Consider the following 24,947-nt stretch of genomic DNA (forward strand, 5'->3'; position numbering starts at 1 on the left):
TGTATATTTTGATGCAAGTGTTCTATTTAAATAATAATATATACTTTTAAGTAAATAGGTATATTATCTTATATATGTATATAATTTTGTATCGCGTAATTAAATTGTTTTCTTAGATTAAAAAGTCTGATTATTTTGAATATAAAAATAAATCTAATAGTAAATATTTTCTAGAACTGAAATAAAAAAAATACTTTATTAAAAGTTATCTCTTTAGTTATTTACATAAATATTTTAATTGAGAAATTTTAATTTGATTGCAAGTAAATAAGCTGTTAGGACTTTGAGTAAATAATTTTTTTGTACAATTTTACGTAGAATCTTTTTGTTTTAAAATATTTTTTCTCTCAATATAATAACCTTGAAGTTGTAGTCCTATCAACAGTATAAAAAAATTTTACTATATATATATAAATTATGATAATTTCAAATCTGAATCTAGTATAATATCCAAATATGAAATAAAAGTAAAATAAATATTTCTATGTAGTAAATGCAATAATAATGAATTTAATTAAGTTTAACATTTGCGTACTATTTACGTAGTAGTAATAGCAGTAATAATTAATAGCTATAATTTAATTAAAACAACTATAAATATATTTAACAATAAATGTGATTTTATGTTACAATTAAATTATAGTAATTGCAATCTTTTTTTTTCTCTGTGCAGTATGTTATCATAGTTATATGATACTGAATAGCTTTCAATATTTGAAATATTATTGCGTAAAAGTAAATGCCTATCAAGAATGCCAAAAAAGATATAATCTTTGGAAACTGTCGAATTATACGTAGATATGATTTATACCATGCGACAGTTTCATGAAGTGAACTCCATGCGAACGTAGTATTATATTATTTGTATAGATTTTTCACATGTTAATTATGAGAATTAATTGATTGGATTAATTAAAATATACAATGCCGTAGTAATTATTGATAATAAACACAATTAGGAAATTTATGTTAAACATATGTTGCACGTCTCAAATTTTTCACTCAAATTTTTTAATTTACACAAGATGATTATGTTAGAAAGTAACACAAATATCATGTACAAAATTAACACAAAAATATAACATTTTGATACAATTTGGAAACAAATCGTGAAACCATATTCCTTTAGTAAAATTAACATTTATAATACGTTGACATTTTACTCATTTATTTTAGAAATCTTTATTAATATTTTAAAACTACTTTATTTTTATGTTATTTGTTTATTTATCATAATAGTTATATTTTGTCACTAAGAAATGTTAAATATAAATTTAACACAAAATAAATTAAGTAACACAATCACATTATGTTAAATCAATTGTGAATTAAAAATTTAATGCAAAAGTTTTAACGAAAACTATTTTTAACATAAATGTCTTCTACTGTGTACGATCGCTGCGATTATGAAATCACTTATGATTAAATAGAACAGGGCATAAGCATAAAATAAATATGTCGCGACGGGAGTGTCGAAAAAATATCGTGCGACCATCGTGCATGTGTGGATATAGTGTACAGTTCAATAGTGCTACAATTCAATATGGATACATCAATTCTGGAGCTGAACGATGACGGCGATGCAACGACTGGTAACGACTCGTTTGTCACATTTATTTTTTAGAATCAAATTGAAGCTATTTTTAATTTGACTTAATTATATCAAATTAATTTGGCAAAATAATGTAAAAAAATTTTTGTTTTAATTTAAATATTAACTTAATAAAATCATTGAAGCATATAATGTGCGTTTTGTTTTTATTTTAATTCTAATATTGTTAAAAGAAAAACGAATAATATTTAATACAATATTTTATATCTTTTTTGTTTAATTGCTATTGATTTAAATGGAAGGAATTTATAAATAAATTATAAAATTACATTTTTATAACTTTAAAGATTTCTAAAAGACAAAATTTAACGTAATATAAATAAATTTGCCATAAATCAAATATAATATCTTTGCTCCATTTCGATTAAAAATAAATGTAAATATTTAACTTTTTAGAATCGGAATTGTGGAGACAGAGGAGCAAGATCGAAATCGCAGCATTGCAGGTGTCGGTGAGTGACTTTTATATTACACAATGTATAAATATTTTCTTTTATTTATGTAATCTTAATAAGCATCGCACTTTATTATTCAGAATTATTTTGTAATTAAATGCGTGTGTTTAAATAATAAGAGAAAATATTTAAACATTTGATTATTGAGAAATTTCAATCAAAAATTTGGTTGAAACTTTTAAGAATAATTAGTTGACAATGATTAGTTGGCGCTTGATAAAGTGTAAGATACATTAAAATCAACATTTTAATAATAAATGAGACAATTATTGATTGCAACTATAATTAAAAAATTTGAAAAAACGTACATTGTGCTAAATTTGAAATAAGAATTTTAAATTACGTGGTACTTATAAAAATAATGGTCAAGCAATACATTACATTAGATATCTCAATGTATTTCAGTTCTTCTGTTATCGTTACTATTGTGATTTACTCCACATCTTTGATGACAAATGCCGAGTTTTTTTAATTTTATAGTCACAATTAGCGATTTAATAATATTACTGATCCATCTATATAATATATTTAAATATACTTAAAATAAAATATAGAAAGCATTTTTCATTAAATAATGAAAGTAATCGAGAAGCAGAATATGCAAACATATTAATTAGTTTGATTTCTATAATGCGTTATATTGTGCTACAAAATTCCTTAAATATATTTCTTAAGATAAAATTCTATAAATGTTCTTATTATTGTATATCTCTGCGGCATGTTCGAAACAAAACAAAGTTTCCATTGTTTCTCTAGATAAATATTTCGATCCATGTTGATCATGCTTACTTAAACTATAATACACAAAAAGATTGCTAATATCAATTTGAATTTAACACACACATTTATTCTTACAGATTTTACTTTCCAAAATCTACAATTATCTCTGAACATATTTCTGCTTTATTTAATTTTTACTAAAATCAATTTGATTTTATTAAGAATATATTACATATATATTGGTATATTTGTTTATATAAAAATTTGTTAGCATAAAGGAATTTATTGATATTCGTCGACAAACCTGTATTACACGATAATTTTAAACTATAAAATGGACGAAAATTCGCGTTATTTATGCGACAAAATTTCTAATCAAGAATTCTCTTCTTTATATACTATTTCTCTTCTTCTCTCTCTTCCATTCTCTGCTATTATTGCGACAATTTGACGTCGGCTTTACGCGGCAGTCAGCCCTTGAAAAAAAGCGATCATTAAAAACGGAATTCATGGAACTCTCATCACAAACTCGCGTTCACACGTGTCAAGCAGCCGCGCGTGTATGTAAAACAAAAATCTTTTTCGATTTTACGCGATTAAATATTTGAATTCGCGAATGTAGTTGCCATACGTGATAAGTTCGTAAAATGCAACACGAATGAAATCACTTATTCTACGAGGATAGCTTCTGTTTCATTTTATACATTACATTATTGTCGCGCAACTTATTTTATGTTCCTTAACTGTATTACACAAAATTATCAGCGTATATCGATATTCTGCTATACGGCCAAACGTTAGTTTATCGATCTCAAAGTGTATCTTTCACGGGCGCGTCCTTTGGACGACGACTCTTGTGTATGGGCCTTAGAACGTAGATAAATCTTCGAAACGACGAGCAGAGCACCTACGGCGGGGTGTTTTGCTATTGAGCCAATCTCCAGGGCCGTATCCATCGATCTATTCAAGTTCACGGGAGCATGTCCGTGTGGCGTGGATTCGTGAAGCGAGTACCGAAAAGGGAGCGGGAAGGAGCGCGAGGGAGAGGAGACGAATGCACCGGCACCAGTAAGGACCAGGTGCATCCACGGGAGCCTGGGAAGCGCAAACTACGGCGAATGAAATGCCGGCAGATGCTACCAAGCCGCATCGAGAGAGAGAGAACGGGCCCTCCGCGTCGTCGTCTATATATGCACAAGGCATCCCGCCTAACGTCGCCGACTTTGTTTGCTCACGAGTGCGTCGCGTTGGTGCATTCGAGCGCCGGATTCGTTTCCTCTCCTCCCGAGCGCGGAAAATTGCTCCGATTCCTGCTGATAAACCATTACCGTACTTAAATTGTCCGAGTCTGTTATGCACGAACTATATATATCTATTTTTTCTATTTTATTAATTTCATAAGTTAGTAAAATCACAATGCTAAACTTTATGTTGTCACCTTGAGAAAAAAATTGATAAAATTTCTTTAAGTATTTATGTATTTAAATTTAACATTTATATATTTAACTTAACTGCATAAATACTTGAATTGTAGAAGTTTCAAGTTGAAAAAATTTAGTCAAATTAATAATTTTTTTTTTTTTTTTTTTTTTAGTGCAAAATACATGAGATATTGTTGAGTTTGAAACCAGCGCGAAGAATACGATTTAATCGAATTCTGAATTGTTTTGTTAAGTGCAAATCATTTGCAAATTATGCTCGAGTGTCTCAATGCGGATTTAAAAAAATTCATATTGTGTTGGTCCCTTTTTTCGATAGTCGAATTTAGGATTTGCTAAGCTCGATCACGTCAAAACGCCCGTCCATCACACGCGTGATTGCGGGCCTGCAAGATTTTTTTTTCTTTTTCTCTTCACCTCATTTTGTTCCCCTCTTTCGTCGCGGATCGAAAGTGTTGCTCGAAAATAAATGTGCCGTTTCGCATTACGTCCGGTCGCGCACGCTGTTTCGTCACGTATTACGGACTTTCTCCGCAACTTTCACCGTGGCCATTACGAACAATCACGAGCGAACGATCGTCTTTATTATTTGCACTGTATACTCGTGCGATTACGCAATCATTCGAACTCCTTTCACGACATCACGTGGGCCATTTAAGCGACGCAATAACTTGGAAAAGCAGGAAACGTCGCTTTTAATAATGCATCATATTACTTAATCAAGCGGAAATTGAACAAGACTGTATCTCATTTCATATTAAAAATTTTTGATTGACAGTTTCTTGTCATTTGGATATAATTATGTGTTATTAATGAAAAGTTATTTGTATTAAATTGTTACGTAGTATGCATATAAACGTAAAATTATTGAAATTTTCATAAAATTCTACTAATCGCTTTGTACACTATCTCATGAAATTAAAAACGACATATGTGTCGAGAGACCCGCTGTCTATAAATTTTGAAACCAGCATCACGATGACGAATCAAACGACGTGACTTGAGAACGACCCACCGCGACTTGCCATATGTTCGACACAAGATCTTTTTTGTCTCGAATTTGACACTAATTTCTTTTCCCTCCTAACTTCACGTAACATATTTACTGTATGTTACTTTTTTAATGAACTAAATTGCTTTACCAATTTTTTCATTTTTTATATCTTTTTAATTGTTTATTTGTTCAACACAACTAGTTGATTTATAAAGCACAACATTATTATTTAATTAGAAAGAAATTGAAAATACAGTCAATGGAAAGAATATAAAAAATTAAATCTACCCAAAAAATTGTTAACTTACTAAAATTGTCAACTTGATAAAATTTTTTCATTTCAAATATTTCAGTTATAAAATAAATTTTTCCAATTCAAGTATTTATATATTTAACTTAAATATATAAATAATACTTGAATTTTGAAAAACTTTAAACAAGTTGAAAAATGTACTCAAGTTTACAATTTTTTTTCTCAATGTGAAAACTTTTAAGTAAATTCCAGCAATGTTCAAAGGTATAATAAGTCTCTCTTTTTGGAAAGTAAAGATTTTAAGATTATACGCAGCAAAGGTGATAATTGAAGTCTTGACATAGAAAGTAGCATAAGTGAAAAAACTGAAATTTCGTAAAGATAATGCAAAGCAACGAAGGGTAGAAAAACTTCAAGAAAGTACTTTCTTTAAACTTGTATTCAATTAATTTTTTTAATATAAATTTTTATCGCTCGCTTTAGGTTCAATGTTCGTTGGTTCAACAATACTTAAATTCAAATTTTGCTGTATCATTATCACTACGGGAAAAATGGTCGGAACGGATTCTTAGACAAATGTCACGCGTCGTAACGGAAACAGACACACGTGAGTCTATCTCTTTACTTTCGAAAACCTTCCAAGGTGAAACGCTTGTAGGGAGATCGAAACGAAAGCGAGCGTGCGGCACTAACACGGGCCACACTCTAATTTGACCTCCCGTGCCAGAAGTATCTCTGAGAATTTCCAAGGGAACCTTGATGCAGTAACTTTCATCCTGCGCGACCTACCTCACGCATTTCCCCGTAACATCGTCGTAGCCTCCGTTCGGTCTGTGACCTACGTAATCTGAATGCGTTCTGATATCTCGAAGCTGAAGAATCTACTCGAGAAAGATAGATGTATTACATAATCACTTTAATTTTTGCTCAGATTTTTAAATTCTCGTTTTTATTTCTTCGAGACAGTAATTTTTCTTTAAGATTATACTGTTTTTTTTTTTTTTTTTTTTTGGCTCCTAGCAAATTTACAATCTGTCATTAAGAGTATACTTTGTAAGCTACATTCTAATCCTTTAAGCGACCAATTTGCTTTTCGCATAAGTTCGCATGTTTCTCACGCGAGAAGTTGCAGGAAGTTCAGGGATTGATCGCGCAATCGAGAACACACGATTAATTTGTATTCGTTGAAGAGACCGGTCGAGAAGATACGCGGATATCTGAAGGAGCACGAAGGGAAACGCTTGAAGCGTAGAATCGCGAATAAAAGGTCGTGCTCGTCTTTATCCCCGACTTATCGGGCCACGATTTATGCCTGTCGAAGGGCTCGTTTCTCAAATTTCGTCGAGGCCCCTCCCCTCTCCTCCTTTTCACGCGGATTGGGCGAGGGCCCGTTCCCGCGGGAATGCACCGACCGATAAAGGAAGAAACCTGCATTGTCACGTAGGACATATATCGTCTTAACGAAAAAAAAAGTCAGATAGTGGGACGAGGCGAGATAAAAGTCCAGGGGAAGGGGCGAAGCAGGAGCGGGCAGGAAGACGGACGTGAGGATGCAACTCATTACGACAGCTGTCTTCGCTGTGGGAAAAATCCTTCGGATATCCATCGGAAGCTGGGATATCCCGGTCTTCGAACTTCGGAAGTTCATTAATTGAGAAAATTACTTTGTAACATATAAATTCTCAGTCCGATCGCACGGATGATACGTTTCATTAATCGAACGCCTTCTCTCACGGAGCTTGCACGAGAAATCGATTTGATCTATTTTATGAGAAGTGATTCACGAGAACGCTTATGAGAAGAGAATAACTTATTTGCCAGAAGAAACATTTTAGTTTTGCAATTATTTTTGAGTTATTTTTTAATTGAGTTTTCAGTTGACTTGAGCTACAATTGAATTCTCAATTCTGATTAATTAATGCCATAAAGCACACGGTCCTGCGATTTTTATCTTTGTATTTTTTTATTAACGGATCACTTCTCAATGAAGCGATTCGCTCAAAACTGCGCGTTAACACGATTCAAGCACAGGCGAGGATCTCACAGCCTTGGAGGAACATATGGTCCACGGGCTGAGGGCATCGTTCATTGGCCGACACGCAGACTCGTAATCTTGCTATTTATCACGGGATGCGAGAACGCGGCGGTAATCTTCGTGCGTTAAGCCGGTCGCGGTAATCGGTTGAAAAATATCGATGGTGGAGAGAGAGTTGACCGAGAGGAGGGAGAGGATAATTTTTTCGCTGGTCACGCACGTCAGGAAAATCGCACTAAATGTATAAATATGAGAGACGCTCGTTTTGTCGAAAACTGCATACGTGCCACTTTTCGTGCGTAATGAGCATGCGAAAGTAGCCGTTATATCTCCGCAAGTGATTCCAGACGATAATATTCCGTTAATTTACGTTCGACCGATTATTGACTTTGGCACGTATGTGAATTTAAAATCTGTGTGTTAATAGAGATTAATAATTCGATATCAATAGTGAATCTCTGTATTAATTAAAATTCTTCTAGCTAAAAAAACATATTTATTTGCGTGTATATTCACGTGCAATTTCTTTGTTTCTTTAATTACGGGCATTACTTAACGTAACTATAAATTGAATCCCGTCTAGAGAAAAAGCGGCATCAAATTTATTCTGCTAATATTCTTGTTTCCTCAAACATCGTGTATGGATTTATCTCACCCCCTCGTCACGCCATGAGAAATGCTTATTATGGAGCGACTTGCGTGTTTCAAACGCCGATAATTATTTAACGGCCTTGCCGCATCGCTTAAATGTCGTAAACAGCGACACAAGTCATTAAATAAATTACTCTGTTATGCGCGTTATAATGCAAGCATATTGTGATGCTACAGCTTCCACCATGGTGTGCGTGCGTGTGTGTGCGTTATTATACTATAATTTTCCCTCTTCACGAATACTTACCGTGGTACCTTCGCCGATCGTCTCGCTCGCGTACAACGATTGTCCTCGTGGTAAATCACTATCTTTCGGACGATGCAACAGGGAGAATGTATAATAATGAGACACATACTTACGGGAAAAGAAAAAGAGTATCGAAAGGCGGAACATGAGAAGGGAATAGGGGGGAGGGAAGGATCGATTAATATATACCACAGAGTCGATCACCGATCTTGGATATTCATTATTTATTAATTAGCTAATATTATTCTGAAAACGTATGAACATTTGTACATGTGTTTTGTATCATGAGGTACTTGTGTATGGCGTTCGTCATATACGTAAATGGCTCACGACGCGCGTCGCGTCGCGTCGGATGCACGAGTGCGGACGCACCTGTATACAGATTTCTATACGCGGCCTGCATGATCGAGATCCGCTCGAACTCTCTTCACGGCTTTCCGCGCCTCCTCCAACTCCCTCGAATCTGTCCCGTGGCGGCAGTGTGCTCCTCTCGAAAGGGCTAGTAGTTATAGAGTTAATTGTAAAGTTTCTTTCTTTTATATACGCGCGCGCGCGTGCAAATCACGACTCGCGGCTCTGGATGGCTTTCCCGACGCTGCCGATCGGCAACGGTCTAACAAGTATTGCGATCCGGCAATCTCGGACGATTGCCAATTTTTTTTGGTTTTTTTTGTTTTTACTTTTCTTGCGTCTCTTCGGAATATTTACTTCTCTGCGAGACACGTAAGATTCGTGATCGAATCGCGCAGTTATCGCTGGAACGCGACCGTCCGCGGTTTGCCACCTTTTCATCAAACGCGATCTCTCCTGCACTAGACAAATATAATTCGGTCGCATTCAGCGTTAAATGCGCGCCCAGGATATGCATTCAAGCAGACATCTCGCGTTTCGTGGATCTCGATTGTCACTCTCGTTTAGACGATATACATCGTCGGTCGCTCGTGAGTTTATCGCAGCGAGATATAATAGCAGCCGCCACACGCAGCTCGTTGATTGATTTCTCACTTAGAATTCGTATAATCTAGAATTTAAATATATAATATATATATAGATTCATTTATTTATATATATATTTATACCAAAAAACATTCGTTCACAACGAATTAGAAAACATAAAAATTTAGCTAGAAGACGCATAATACAGTACAGTGGACTACACCTAACATCGCTTCATTTTCGACTTACTTTTTTTCTCATGCCATACACGCTGCTCCGCTCACTCATTCGGTATTCTTTCGTACTTTTCTCTTTTTCTCTCGCTCTCACTCTCTTTCGCTCTCTATTTTTCACTCGGTTCTTCCTCTTTCGTCTTATAAATCGCGTCAATATATTGCTTCATCATCAGGTAGATGTTGTCTAAGTCTAACAACGATGTGGACTCGCCGATAGCGGCGGGGCAGCGGCGTCCGACGGGCCGATCGGCCATTAATTATTATTGCTGCGAAACAAGGAAAGGGTGATCGGCAATCATTACCGCGTAATTCGCAATTAAATCCACACGACTATCGATCTTCGTCGTCGTGGTCGTCTGATCCCTCGTTTTCTTCATTTTTGTTTCTCTCAGCCCCGCCGTATTGCCGCGCAAGCCTCCCTCGATTCGCGCTTGCTTCGCCGAGCCTTTTTAGCTGACGTTGATTAGCTCTCCATAAGGATATGCGTATCGGCTGATTATAGATCTTTAAATAGCGATGAAATAAACCGACGATGTATTTAATTCACCTAGCGACAAACCAACACGAAAAAGCTGATTGTACAACATTGCAAATTAGAAGTGAAAGAAGATTCATAATTTTGTAATATTTATAATTTTTAAAATAAAGGTTTTTTATAAAGTTAAATTAACATGCAACGTTGCAATACGAAATATAATTATGTAATTCTACAATATAAAAGTATAAAATCCAAAAGTACTTCACAAGTTCATAAGATTTTTGTTTTATTTTATTTATAATAACTATCGAATTTAAATGTTTTCGATTATTTGAGGAATTTTAAAGAAACAAACTTTTTGTCACCGTCCGAAACGATCGAGTGTCGCGTGCGAGATCAGAATTTCGCTTCATCCGAAGGAATTCGCGGGACATCCCTATCTCGTCTCGATTCTCCGATTATTTATTTGTTTATCCTTTTTCGCGCTCGAGTCGTCCAAGCGCGGCGAGCGATACCATCATCGCTATTGGCGAAGCACTCGCGAATCGAGCGATTCCTTTCGTCGAGTCCGCAACAATTTGCTAAATTACAGAATGCCCAAGGTTACGAGTACGCGACGAGAAGCTGGCGTGGGAGAAGAGGAGGGGGGGGGGAGGGAAAGGATTACAGAAGGGAGATGGTGGGTGTAATGGTACAGATCGGGAGGATGGGCGATTCGCCACGATCGGGATATTTCATGGAATCTCGCGGGCGCGTACATGCCCACGTGTCTGTACTCTGATATTAACTAAATTGGCCAATAAAAGCGCGAGAAAAAATGCCCGTGCAAACAGTATATAAAACGAAACGGAATCCACGGATTTTGGAACGTAGAACGGCTGAAAACGTTCTGCTCGCCGGAATTAATGAAGCTCGATCACGAATACGCGAAACAAATATAACGTGCATTAACCCGTTCGGTACCCATGTATCATACGCCATATCTCAAATCTGGCTGAATGCGGTATATCGTAAGGCAAGGCTAAATTGCTCCAACACAATACGTAACTTCGTATTGCAAGAAAAAAATATCTTCGAAGCACTCGAGAAAGTAATTCATAAATCTCGTAAGGTTTCTCACGTGTTTCCGTTTTACGTATATACATATAATCTTAAATATGAGATAACAATGTTAATGCGAATTTACTCGTCTTACAGATATAAAGTGTAATTGGATTTTGCTAATAGTACGATATACCCATACATCAAACAATACATGCACAGTATATACACTATATAATCCATAAAGCGCAGTGCGTATGATGAAAAAAAAAAAAAATAATAATACTAATACGTAAGGAACAAAGGAAAAGAAAGGAACAAAAAGGAAACAAAAAGAAAATAAATAGTTAAGAGAAAAGTTATTTTATTCTGCGAAATATAAACTATTTATAAAAATTTAAAACAAAACTAATCCATATTACTAAAACTTATAAAAACAAATAGAAATTACTATCCTTTGCTTCTGTTTCGTCTTACTTTCAGGAAAGCATTATTATATAATACAAATCGCGGTGCTGATAGATGCAGACGCGTCATCATTCGTCGTCCACAATGAGCGGTAGCGGTGATGAATTAAGGGGTGAGCGTCATGGCCTATCTACAGCGAGCCTTAAACTGTAAGAAATCGACTAATCACACTTGATAATTTTTCTCACATACGGTTGTGGTTAACAGCTGATTGATCTTATAGTTTAAGGCCTACTGCGCGTATTGTAGACCATTAAATATAGACTGCAGGTTATGGTCTCCTTACGCCCGAGTGTCTACAACAGCGTGTAGATTATAATAAGCTAAACGCGTACGTTTACTATACCCTAAGAGCAGTAGGAGTTCTCATTGGTGAGAACAAGAGAACAGATTGTGGGAAATGGATTTCGACCATTTCGCTTACGAACGAATTCCACGCTTACTCCGACGTTACAGTCTCATTCACTGTTGCTACTGTCCATTGTAGACGACGTGTTACATGTTTACTTGAAGAAAGGAATTAAATGAATATTAAATCTTATACATTGAAGACACAAATATGGACAAATATCTCTTTCATGTTCTATTATTAAAATATTAAAATGACTAGCTGCAATGTGGGAAAAGCCCATGATACCAGTTGAATCATAAGATGCATAAACAGGATTGAAACTCTCTTTAAAATCCTGCTATATTACTTTTACATTGTTGCCTTTTGAGAAAGATAATCTGGTTGTGCATAATGTTGAAAAATAATCTGAGCTATATTTCTGCAACATCTTGCATATCTTTGTGAGAAATGTAATCTTCAGTTTTGCAATTCTTTGTCATGAGAGCTTATGCATCTTATGTTATGCATATTATCTTTAAAACAGCATCGTAAGCATGCAAAATCCTAAAAAGTCATTATTACGAAACACAAAAAATGGCTTTATGTTAACTCAAAAAATTATGATCTCGAAATGAGCGTAAATATGTAACAAAGTACGGTTTTCCCGTAATATTCGAAGGTGTGCAAACTCGAAAAATTTCGCATGACCTGATAATATTATTAGGTTTATTAATTTTCAAACTGTTTCGTCCCATTTTTTTAATTTCGTGGAGGTTTCTTTCGGGACTTCGCATGCCCATCAAGAGGAACAGAAAACGCATAATGTCATCATTTCGTATTTGGAATGAAGTTAATGTCAGTATACAATTGTTATATATATAATCGAAATCTATTTATCATCCATTATGTCGCAGTCGCCGCACACTCTTTCGCCTTCTCTCTGGAACTTTATAATTTACCAACAAGCATGGTTATGGCACAAGGGAGATATAAACAAGAGGTGTGTGCGAAATTACAGTTTTACGAAACGAGAAAATCTCTCTCGAGTTACACTTTTCTCGCGTGAATTCATAGTCTTGTGTAATATACCCTTCGAGAAAATGCCCATGAAATCAGAATCACATTTTTTGAGGGATATCCCAACATCATTGATATTTTGCCCATTTTGTAATTCAAACGTTTATTCCGCGTTTATCTTATTTACATATGCCTTATCATTATTCTTATAGTATATGTAGAGACAATGTCCCTGAATGCAGTTCCCTCTTAAAATTCTTTTAATCCTTCTCTTGAAATTCTTATATCTAGAAATAGGAAAAAATAGAGAAAGATAAAGAGAAATTTTGCAGTTTATAATCTATTTCTCTTTCCCTCAAAAATAATGATATGTTTACAGAAGTTATGACTTACGCATTATGTGTCCAAGTTCGTTAAAATATTGATTTGTTAGTTGATTAATGGAATTATAGTTTCCTAGGATCTCAAACATTTCGGGACATTGTTTCTAGATGTTCTACATTAATCTCTACATATGTGATATACACTGTATAAAATGTTTACGCGGGTGAGGGGGTCACTCTTTAGAATATAAAATATCTAAGGGGTAGAGGGCTCGTACGCGAAGGAACTTTCTCTTTAACTTTTTGAAGGAAATCTTACGGTTCTGTTCAAAATCCATCATTTAAAAAACTTAAAACATACAACAATTTGCTAAAAGATTATTATTCGAAACCTAAGATATCATTATCCTACTGGCCTAATGTGTCAGATAGTCGATTAAAAAAAAAAAAATTCCCCAGTGTATACACACACGTATAAGCGTAGAGTTATACATAGCACATGTACGAGCCGGGTGATCATCACTTTTCACAATAGGCGTTGAAATGAATATAAAATGTATACAGAATTACGTAATACAATAATTTTTATCAATAATAATAATAGGTAATAATATTATATAATAGTTGGCATAATAGCCCATAATATGGAAAACAAGTTTTCAGTTCTCTCTTGAAGCAACTTTACTATACACAAATCTCTCCACATAGAAAAACCATACTAAAAATATAGCCGTTAAAATGTCGTTACCTATGCTCTTCTCGCATCTATCTTTCACTCGTCTTACACGGAGACGAGTGAAAATGTCGTATCGTGTCACATTATTTCGGCCTCTCACATGACGCACAGTCGTTTCGTAAAACATTGATATGGTTAGATATATGTATAATTAATCGTAATTTTCTGAACGCACATTTTCTTCTGAAAACGTTCATTTACGATTATTATTATTTTTTTTTTTTACTAAAATTGAGTGTGCAGTAACACTGTTTGTGATATGTCTCTAGAAAACGTACGCCAATATCCTTTAGTCTTCGCATCTCATAGCGAATTCGGTTGCACACTAACATACTAGTTGTAAAAACATAGAATAGATGCCCTAATTGATTAAATAAAAATGTCAAGTGTACATCTATCAAATATTATGCTAGTTTACGTCAAAAACGTGAATTCCCAATATACTGCGCACACAGTGTATTGCGCACAAGTCTTTTCGCCAATTTGTGTATATTTCTATGTGCCTTTAATGTTCCTCTATAATTCCTTCATAATGTATAACTAATTCACATTAATGCGCATTGGCGCACCCAACCAAATTTGCTATTAGATCATCTTTTTTTCCTTATCCTTTCTCTCTCTTTCACTTTTTTTTGTCTCTCGCATTTTTTATCATTCTTACATCTTTATGTTAAATTCTAGATTATAACGTCTTATTACAAGTTGATTTAACCGGCGGGCGATCTAAAAAACGCGAAAGAATTAAAAAGAAAAGTTATTTACAAAAATAATACAATTTATACAATTTATACAATTTTTTGTCTTCTCAACTTGAGATTCGGATGAAGGAATGACCTGCATCGACACATAAACGTTCAAGCATTTATCCATTGATATATAAAATGTGTGGAAACACACGTTATTTCGCCCGCCCGGTCTCTTTGCTACTTTTACAGTATTATTATTATTATTATTGCATTGGCTCTTTTCTCTTTCCTCCATTCATTCATCGTTAAATTCCTGAACTCTGAGGTAGTTTGTTCCGGGTGTGACATTACATAGTAAAAATGGCAAGAGTGCTATATAATTACCGTGTGACCGTGTTATTATACGTCGATACTATTACGTTGATATTACTCTTCTTTAATACAATTAAACAAAACAGCGCTTGGAAAGGATATCGCGTTTGTTTATGTCGCGTAAGTACGTAATGCACCGTTGTGCGCGCGCACGTTCTCCACGTCTGATTCTATCTCTACACACTCATATGTTGTTTCATGTAGGATATTTCTAAAACGATATTATTTCGTAGCTGGCGGTGAAAGCCAGCTTCAGACACTCGCTATGAAGTTTATTTGTAATACAATTTTAATGTGTCTGTAATGTAAAATGTGGTTATATCTTAAAGATGAAAAGCAAACGAATCATATTTGCGAGATTCACAAATTTTCAACGAATGACAATGCTAAATTTTATGACGTCATTAGAAATATCCTGTATTATGTTATTCATTGTAACGGTCATGCGATCTTTGAGGTACTTACAAAATAATTAATAAATGTACTATTAATAAATTATTAATTACGTTATCGTTATATTAATATTAAATATTAATTAATATGAAATATTATTAATATTTAATATTATTAATATTATTGTATAAATATTATTATTAATATTTAACATACAAATAAATTTGTTGAAAATGTTATAAGAAACATTTTCGTATGAGCAATAGAAATCATGAAATTTTTATTGTTGTTATTCATTAAAAAGTAAAAAAAATGTTTAAAAAATGCGTACCGTCATAATGAAAACACAAACCTAATACACGAAATATAAAATATGTATACTTATGTTAACACATATTGTACTTAATGAAACAATTATAAAACATTTTCATTATTCCCTTATTTTCATGTACAATCAAGAACAATTAAACAAACTTGATCGTAAGATCAACATATTCGACATATTAGAGATAACTCTTTTTAACAACAGTTGCATGAAGATTAAAATAATTAATGTAGTATCACGTGAAAAATTATTAACGCACTGAAATCGGTCGCTCGATTTGATAACGACCGAAGGAAACAATTATGCATACCTGGGCGTTATTTCGTTACAACGACGAGAACGTTTACCCACAATTGCATGCTTGCGTGCGTCGAACGACGCGTGGCTCGAAGGGAAATTCGCTCCAAGGGGTCGGATCGCAGCCTCGGTGATTGGCTCGTTTTGCCAGTAATTAATCAGGCATCGATTAATTAGTGCCGTCAATATGCGGAACGATTGAGCTGCGAAAATATGTAATCAACAAACTTCAACACAGGAAATATGTGTATACTTCAACAAAAAATGTCACTAATAAATAATTAGTACCTCAATATATTTAATACGAAAAAATAATATTAATTGATAAAATAAGAATATCGAAAATACCCTGTTTCATCTGAATTTGATAGAATGTAAACTACTAATATTAAATCAATAGTTAATTTTGTTGATAAATGAAGCAAAAATTTATAGTTATATTGGACACAATACAAAAATTTGGAGTAAATAAGAATACAAATGGAACATATATATGCTTATACATAATTTAAAATTTAATAATTTTCTAATTTATATATAATATATTAAAAAATTTAATATTTTCTAAAATGATGGATGGAATTCTCATTATTAAGATTTCTTACGGAATTAATATAAAAATGCGAGCGAATTCCTTCGAGCAACGCACAAATCGTAACTTAGGCTATCTTAGGCTTTTAAATAAACAAACGAGGCACTGGCGTGAGAACGTGCCCGATCAACAATTGGAATGTATATCAAAAGGAATGTGAAATACATTCTTCAATACAACCTTATTTAGAGATTCTTATCAAAATCTCAACATATCAAAATTATTTTAAAAAACAAAGAGATTTAAATTTAATAGAAAATTTTAATACTAAATTTTAATAGAGAAATTTTAATTTTAATGGAATTTTCTATTTTTTTTAAACACACAAAAGAAGAAAGAAAATTCAGTATTTAAAATATTTTACAGTACTAAGAGAATACCTATCATTTACAAATTTACAAAAAATACCATTTACAAATGTACAGAAAATATCATTTACAAAAACTATTAAAAATAAAATAAACTTTTGTTTCTTTAGCAATTGGTTTTCATGTTAAGTATGCAAAATGTTTCATTTTTTTTTTTTATAAAAAGCTTTTCATGTTTAATTTTGTGTTTTCCTTCAGTCAAAGAGCAATAGAAGCTCTTCTATTGCTGTTGTGGTTTTAGAAGTTTTTCTTTTACAGTTTATACTAATAATATAAATAATAATATGTATTTACAATTATAATATTGATGATTATAATACAGTATAATCATTAATATTATTTAAAAAATTGTTACATTTTTATTCATAACAACTGCATGCATTCTAAAACTGAAAATGTACATGTATGTATATCATATTTTACAGAAAAAAACAAGACAAATAAGCATAATGATAAATTAGATTTGGTTAATAGAATCAATTTCAGTAAACGTAGATACTTATGCTGAGAAAATACAAAACGCAATTGTAATTGTATAATTATTAATAGTAACTTTAATACCAAATGCAAAAATGTATAAAAACGGCAAACAAATGCATTTTTAGCTTATTGGCCTTTTTCTTATTGTTGTAATTTATTAAAGAGCCTTTTTATATTCACACTTAAGTATTAATTATAATATGATAATATACACTTACATATATTTTTAATATACTTTGTACAGTTTACACACTTAATATCGCGTCGATATTTTAATTTCTTGATTACTTAATCTCTTGATAATTATTTTAAAAAGGTGACATTTCTCTCGAGATCGTCATTAAAAACGAATTATTAAATTAAAATTGTGATCTGTTGAGTTAAGCAATTGATGCGACGGAAATAATAGAAAAAGATCTCATACCATTTCGTCGGGATTGGCTTCGCAACGATTTTGGTCATACTACTATCGTGAGCATGTCGCAGATATTGATTTGTCTTTTATTCACATTTTAGAAACATCAGTAATTTTGGCATATTAAAAACTCGATTTGATCTTTTCGCTTGGATATCATTTTGGCTTGGAAAATATTGGATTTTTTCGACTCTAATAGACATTAAGCGTTTATGTCATGTATTGAACTATTGCGAGAGAGAAAGGAAAGTATTATTCTTTTAGAAAATATATACAAAGGAAGATATACACAAGCTATTCTCGAAAAATCATATACATCGAATCTTATCAATTTTACTGATTGTGAGATTATTATTATAGTAGCTTATAAAATTACAGTAAGCACAAAATTAATTAAGTTATCAATTACGCGCTGAGTTCCGAATCTCAAATTGAAAAATGGCAAAAAAGAAAAAAGTATTGTGAGTAGAGAAACAATGTCCGTTGATCGGCAGTAAATCTTACCTCGCGCTTTTTGTCATTAGGACGATCTCGAGGCCGCGCATCGAATAGTCCAATCGAGCAAAGACATGTCTTTATGGATTATCTAACTTCAAATTCTTGAGATTTTGTTGCAATCGTGGAATGTTGATCCGTTGGAAATTGTTAGGGTTGACTCGTTGAGAGACGAACCGTTGGGCAGCTTGACGTTGTTTTTCTACCCGTGCCTTCCTGTTGTGTGTATCTTGATGTTTCTTCATGTGATCTTGTCTGATGAATCCCTTTCCGCAATTATCACATTTAAACGGCCTTTTACCAGTATGGATGCAAAGGTGCCGCTTAAGATCAGTTTTGTGAGCGAATATCTTTGGGCATGACTCACATTTATGCTTTCTCGCCATCGCATGCATTGTCGCGTGTCTGTTGTGCTGTTCTTCGTCCGGAAACCGTTTGCCGCACTGGGAACATTTAAACGGCCTATCGCCCGAATGAAAACTCCTGACATGTTGCGTCAAATAGCAGGCCTTGACAAAAACCTTATTGCAATCGACGCATTTCTGCATGTCACCGTTCGAGATGATATTAGCCGTGGTGGTAGGAATCTTGGGTACCTTCTTCGAGCTGCTTTTGCCCTTACGAGTTTTCTTAGGCTGCAAGCAGACGTTTGGGTCTACATCCTCCTTTGCATATCCCAGGTGCGGTAGATGATTATTGTTCTTCTCGACGACATGGTTGTCAAATGCATAGCAGAACGTAACTCCTGCATTTTCATCTTGCATCACACCGTCTACATTCGTTTGCAACGCCATTGTGTCTACGTTGTCGAACTTAACGTAACGCGTTGACGAATATAGATCATAAGTCGATGCTGAAGATTCAAAGGACTCTTGAGGAGCGCTCTCCTCCACATTTAGCCCCCCCACGTTAATAGCTTGTGTCTGATTTTGATCTACCACGAACCCGAATGTATCCGGGAAATTCAGAATGGATCGAAAACTGGGCAACATATTTCGTGGCTGCTCGTTTTGTTCGTTACCAATAGTAAGTTGTAGGGTAGCCGTTTGGGTAGATTCCAGCGGGACCGGGGTGCTGGTAGTAATTGTAACGTGGGGGGGCAAGGCGTTTGGGTACGTTTGCTGAGGCATCGTAGTACCCGCCATCACTGTGGGCGAAGTCATTGCCGGATGGCCCGAGCCGGGCGGCGAGTTCATGAGATGAACCCCCGGGTGGGATGATGAACCCATTGGTGAAGGGCAATTCAGGGTGTGCGACGCTGGGGGCATGGTGGGTGAAATCGTGGAATGATGCACCGGCTGGCCCGACGAACCCGTTGACAGGTGAGGCTGTTGTTGCTGCTGCTGCTGCTGCTGCTGCTGCTGCTGCTGAAGGCCCAGTTGGTGAGGCGCAGTACCCATTTGTTGCTGATGGTGCCCCGCCAACGGCGATGACACCGGAGAATTGATTATTCCCACATGGACCAGTTGTTGCGGTTGCTGCTGCTGCTGCGCCAGGGCCGCCGCTGTTAAAGATTCGCTGCTGCTGTTGCTGCTGCTGGAATTGTTGTTGCAGAGCGTGGTGGGCGTGTGAAGCAGGCCCCTCGTCGCCTCGCCCGAGGGACCTGCCATCAAGTTTGGGGGACTCCGCGAAGATAATTCCGGTGGAGACCGCGCGGGAGCGCCGCTACCTCTGCCGCTCGAATGACCAGCGCTATTCTCTCTAGGGGGATGATGATGAGAGGTGATCGGTAGAGTTGCCGGATCAGGATCCTTTCCATTCTTGACAGCGTTTTTGTGCAGCGTAGTATTATAATGCCGCTTCAAATGTCCTGAACTTGTAAACCACTTGTTGCACGCAGTGCAATTGTACGTCTTTGGACGGCGCGCTTCGTTGCTTTTCCAGTTTTGATTTCCCAACGGCGCTTTCTGTGTCTGCTGCACGAATCCAGTCGACATCTGATGGCCCGACATCGGTTGCGTGCTCGTGATTATTGGTGAGCTCTGATGCCCGTGCTCCACAGGAATGTGTTGACCGCGCATAAATTGATCCTGATCAACGATAGGTGGAACATTGTTTATGGGACCCATTGGTGGGTGTCCAGTATGAAAGTCGTGAGTTTGAATAGTTGGCCAACCTAACATGGAACTCACCGGAAGCGATTCTACTCTCTGCGACTGCTGCTGTTGCATCACTTGTTGATGATGCATCTGCATCTGAAGTCCCTGCTGTTGTTGCTGCTGTTGTTGTTGCTGCTGCATCCTCATGATCTCCTCCTCGTATCTGTGTGTTTGCACCTTATGAGAATCCAAGTCAAGGATTTCAGTTTGTTCCTCGGGCTGTTCTTGCTTCATCTCGGACTTGATTGTTTGTCCACCGTTGTACTCGTAGCCGGCTTGTTGCGGTTGATTTGAGAGAGGCGGCGAGGAGTGCAACTGTTGGCCCTGTTGCTGAGGACTGTTACCCAGCTGCTGATATTGAGGTGCAGCTGGATACGCGGTAGGCGAGTCTAAATGATTTGTTCTCATGTGCTCACCTAATTGATTCGCGTCCTCGTAAGCGGCACCGCATTTGTCACAATGGAAAGGCGGGCTGTGTGGGCTGGTAGAATTAGAAGTCGCATGAATTGTTTCCGAGGGAAACAATTGCTGATGTTGATACGGTTGATACGAATAGCGTACGTAATTGTCGCGACCGCCGTTGCTCTGGCCGTCTTCCTGTGATGGCGAAAAGTGATGCGGCATGATGTAAGTTTGATCGTTCTGCATAAAGTAGCCGCCCTCGCTAAACATTGGCGTTCTAACAAAATCGTATGGTTGACATACAATTGCATGTATGGCAGGCTGTTGCTGAGATTGTTGCGATTGTTGCTGTGTTTGTTGTGTTTGTTGTTGCGTTAGATCCTGAGAGGGCGACATTGATGACCGCTCGCTCGAATCCGCCGGCACGCTGTCCCGGCTAGCGCTCACGTGGCTATTGTGATTGCCAGTCTTGCTATGATTATTATTACTCTCTTCCTGCTGTGCCTTATTGGCCCATTGGTTTAGCAAATTTTGATGTTGATACCGCAGATGTACCTCCAGGCTCTTATCGCTCTCGAAGTTAAGACCGCAATCTTTGCAACGATGCTCCGCATTAGAACTACCGCTTACGTACTGTTGCTGTTGTTGCTGCGTCTCGACGGCACTCGTCATCTCACTCATATTGTCCTTTCCCCTCCGTCTTCGCGCCGTCAAGTCACGCGCTTCAATCGTCGTTTACTCGCACGCGTGATATACGCGATCAAATAGTAGCTTGTACACAACACTAACAGAATAAAACTGGACGAAATATACATGAGTACTTGCTACGCGCTCGTACGCGCGCGCTCAAACGAGGTAATCCTGTTTTCCCTTTCTTTCTGTTTTCGATTATTTCACTTCGCCACCTCCTAAATTGCGTCTCGTGACGCAGAATCACACGAGATGTCATATGGGCACGACGATGATAGCGCGAAATGGCACCGTGAGATAAGTCACTTGTGTGGGCCCAGTCTCGGCGGGGACGAAATAATACGCCTTGCGACAGCTGAGCTGGTAGCGGGCGGGTGGGGGTAGGTGAGGAAGAGGATCAAACAAAAAAACGAGAAGAAAGGAGAAAACAAAAAGAAACCGGGGATACAGCGTGTTCTACATTTATCATATGATCGCACTGACTCCAGACGCGAATGTCCAACTCAATGTCACTCGAGAAATCGCGATCACCGCGTGCAACATCGTCGGCCTCGGTTGGACGACGTGATGACGACGATGACGACGACAGCAAGACGGTACCACTTGCTATTTCCCACCGTGGCGCCGGGGACGCGACTTTCAATAACGAGATTCAAACGATGCCGGTTACCTCGGCGCCGGGACGAACGAAACAAAACAGAAGCGAACGCGCGTACCGCTCATGATTTACATGTTGAGCGGCTCTCGTATCTACATTCCTCGTTTCGGAGCAAGGTCACCCTCGTTCGGCGAGACGATTACACGGTGTCCCGAAAGAGAAAAATTCCGGAGGGAAACGCGTTTCGAATTCCCGACGATTTTTATTTTGAAAATTGTTAGTAGCGCGGTTCACTTTGCACTTTGTTCACTGCAATCTGCGGTGTCTATTTCTTCTGTGTAGTACAGCTCACTCGGAGTCTCTCTCTGTTCACAATTGATCGTGGGCGTCTCAAAAGTGATCACCTGACGTCACATATTCCGGTACTGCGAGAACGACAGAACTGACGCCGCGAACACAATGAGACGCAGGCATCTCAGCCTTGCGTCACCCCTCCGTTCAGCCCCCCGCTCGCTCTCTCTTTCTCTCTCTTCTTCCCTTTTTCTCACTCTCCTCGGATTTACACTTGCTCACTACTACCGTAGAACCGTGTGGTACGAACGCCGGCACTACTCTGCCGACTGGAATTCTGTAGTTTCGAGACCTCGGGCTCGCGCCAAGGCACCTCCTCCCCTCACCCCTCCCTCGCCGTGTTCCGCCCCACACTGCTTCCTTCGCCAATACTCGCCACCCCCTCTTCGTCGTCACTTGCCGACTCTTCGAATTCTGCCTTTCTCTCTCCGACTTGAACGTGTTTCCCCTCGTACTCTATAATCATCTCTCTTCCACTCACTTTGTCGCGCACTCTGAACGTCTTTCTCCCTTCTCGTCCAACACCGGCGAATCGTGCTTCTCTTCGTCTAACGTTTAAACTTTCTCTTTCTCTCACGAAGGCTCCATCGTTCCATCACGCTCGTTGGAAGAACTCTCACCCTTCTCACTTCCTCCGTTATGTTTTCTCTCACTCTCTCTCTTTCTCTCTCCCTCTCGCTTATACTTCTCCCTCCTGTCTCGTCCAAATACTTGGCCGAAACTGAGTCTGTCTCTCTTCGGCCTTTTTCTCTTTCGCTTGCTTACTCCTGTCCTTCTACCAACCCCACCACCTTCGACTACAGTCGATCTTCTCCGATTCTCGCCTGAAGAGGGATAGGCACGCACAAAACGGTGGTAAGCGACAGCCAACCAAATTGAGAGTTCCTTACCCCTCCTGGCTTTCGTCCTCCCTCTTCGTTCCTTCCAACGAGTGTTTGGTCGTTCTCTTCCTCTGGCTTTACTCGTTCTCCTCGCTCACTCTCGACCAACGACGAATCCTGCAGGAGATGCTGCGCGTTTTGTCTCTCTTCGCTAGTTCCATCTTCTTCAGGCTTAGATGTGTCCTCTTTCAATTACGACGCCGCTCCGCCACGTCCTTCCTCCCTCTTCTACGGCAACGCGTCTTCGGAGAGAGAACACGACGGACAGACGTGCGCATGGCACGAGAATCCTTGCTCGTCTGCACGCCCGCGTACCGGCCGGCGTCTCGTCCTTATTCACCAACTTTATACAGTGAGATTCTTTCGAGATTTCCGATACGGATCTTTCGAATCAGACACGTGCCGATTTTTTGAAGCAACGTATTTTGCATGTATCTCGCAAGCATATCTAACCTTCTTTGTAAATTCTTTGTGTTTTTCAACGTGTGCAAGAAGATATTTTTTGTAAACGATAAATTAGACAAATTAATTGTATTCATTGTCATTAAAATTAATACATTTTCGTTAATTTATCATCGAAATTATCGAGTAGCTCTACAGAAAATTTTAATCGAATTTCATTATTTTGCTTTGAGAAGTTTATGACTTTTATGCATAAAGGAAATCACGCAAAGAAATATTAATATAATCTTGATAGCACTTCGACGTGTCAGGGATCCACGCTTTTTTGCCAAAAAATCTTTTCGAACGACTCGAAGATCACCTAATTCCACCGAGTGATAAACGTAACTCTCGACAGTTTGTCTAACTTTTTATTAATCCAAGCCACGAGCCCCTTCGTAGGTGCCTGCGTAAAAAGTGAGAGAGTATTATCCGGCGATAACTAAACTCTTTTTCTCGTACTCCGCCCCCTAATCCGCCCTTCTCACCTCCGTCTTTCTTCTTCTCTCTTTCCGCACTCCCTCCCCCATCAGGTCTTCTCGCAAAGCGGTTCAGATGAATAAAAAAAAAAAAAATGTGGGTAACCTTGCATTTTTTTTTATATTTTTTTTCCACGCGCGAACACGGTTCTCCTCGGCCTATGCACTTTGCCTACGGAATGCGACAAGTTTTTCTATTCCCGTCTCTCACCCTTCTCACCCTTCTCTGTTCAACGCGGTCGTATCCACCACCGCGCGCACCTAACCCTTTACTCCGACTATGAATATGTTTATTGCATTGCACGGCCACCTGATGCAGGGGAGAGAACCTCGCATGTGCGGGCGACAGGATGCAAGGTACAGGATGTCGAGACGAATGAGTGTCACTCGACTGATATCTTTGAACGATCAGTATTAAGATCAGGTAGCGCGATGCGATTAACCTTTGCGCTTTAAATGTACGTTGTATATGTATATGTTTGGCTGGGATCGAGAATGTTGCAATAAACAACTACATTAATAAAAGATAACTTGTTTCAAATAAATATATGTTATTAGTATTATTTGAATAATTTATTTATTGTACATTACACAAGCAAATGTTACTAGTT

General features: G+C 37.2%; 1 protein-coding gene across 1 annotated transcript; it reads right to left on the reverse strand.

The window, feature by feature from the left end:
• Window positions 1-8,611: 8,611 nt before the first annotated feature.
• On the reverse strand, window positions 8,612-23,613 carry LOC105197402. Its single transcript, XM_039459359.1, has 2 exons — window positions 18,405-23,613; window positions 8,612-16,248 (listed from the first exon to the last, which is right to left on the reverse strand). The coding sequence occupies exon 1, from the start codon at window positions 21,575-21,577 to the stop codon at window positions 18,476-18,478; it is 3,102 nt and encodes a 1,033-aa protein (XP_039315293.1). The 5' UTR covers window positions 21,578-23,613; the 3' UTR covers window positions 8,612-16,248; window positions 18,405-18,475.
• Window positions 23,614-24,947: the final 1,334 nt, after the last annotated feature.

This window comes from Solenopsis invicta, chromosome 2, assembly GCF_016802725.1.
Source record: "Solenopsis invicta isolate M01_SB chromosome 2, UNIL_Sinv_3.0, whole genome shotgun sequence".
Classification (NCBI taxonomy): Eukaryota; Metazoa; Arthropoda; class Insecta; order Hymenoptera; family Formicidae; genus Solenopsis; species Solenopsis invicta.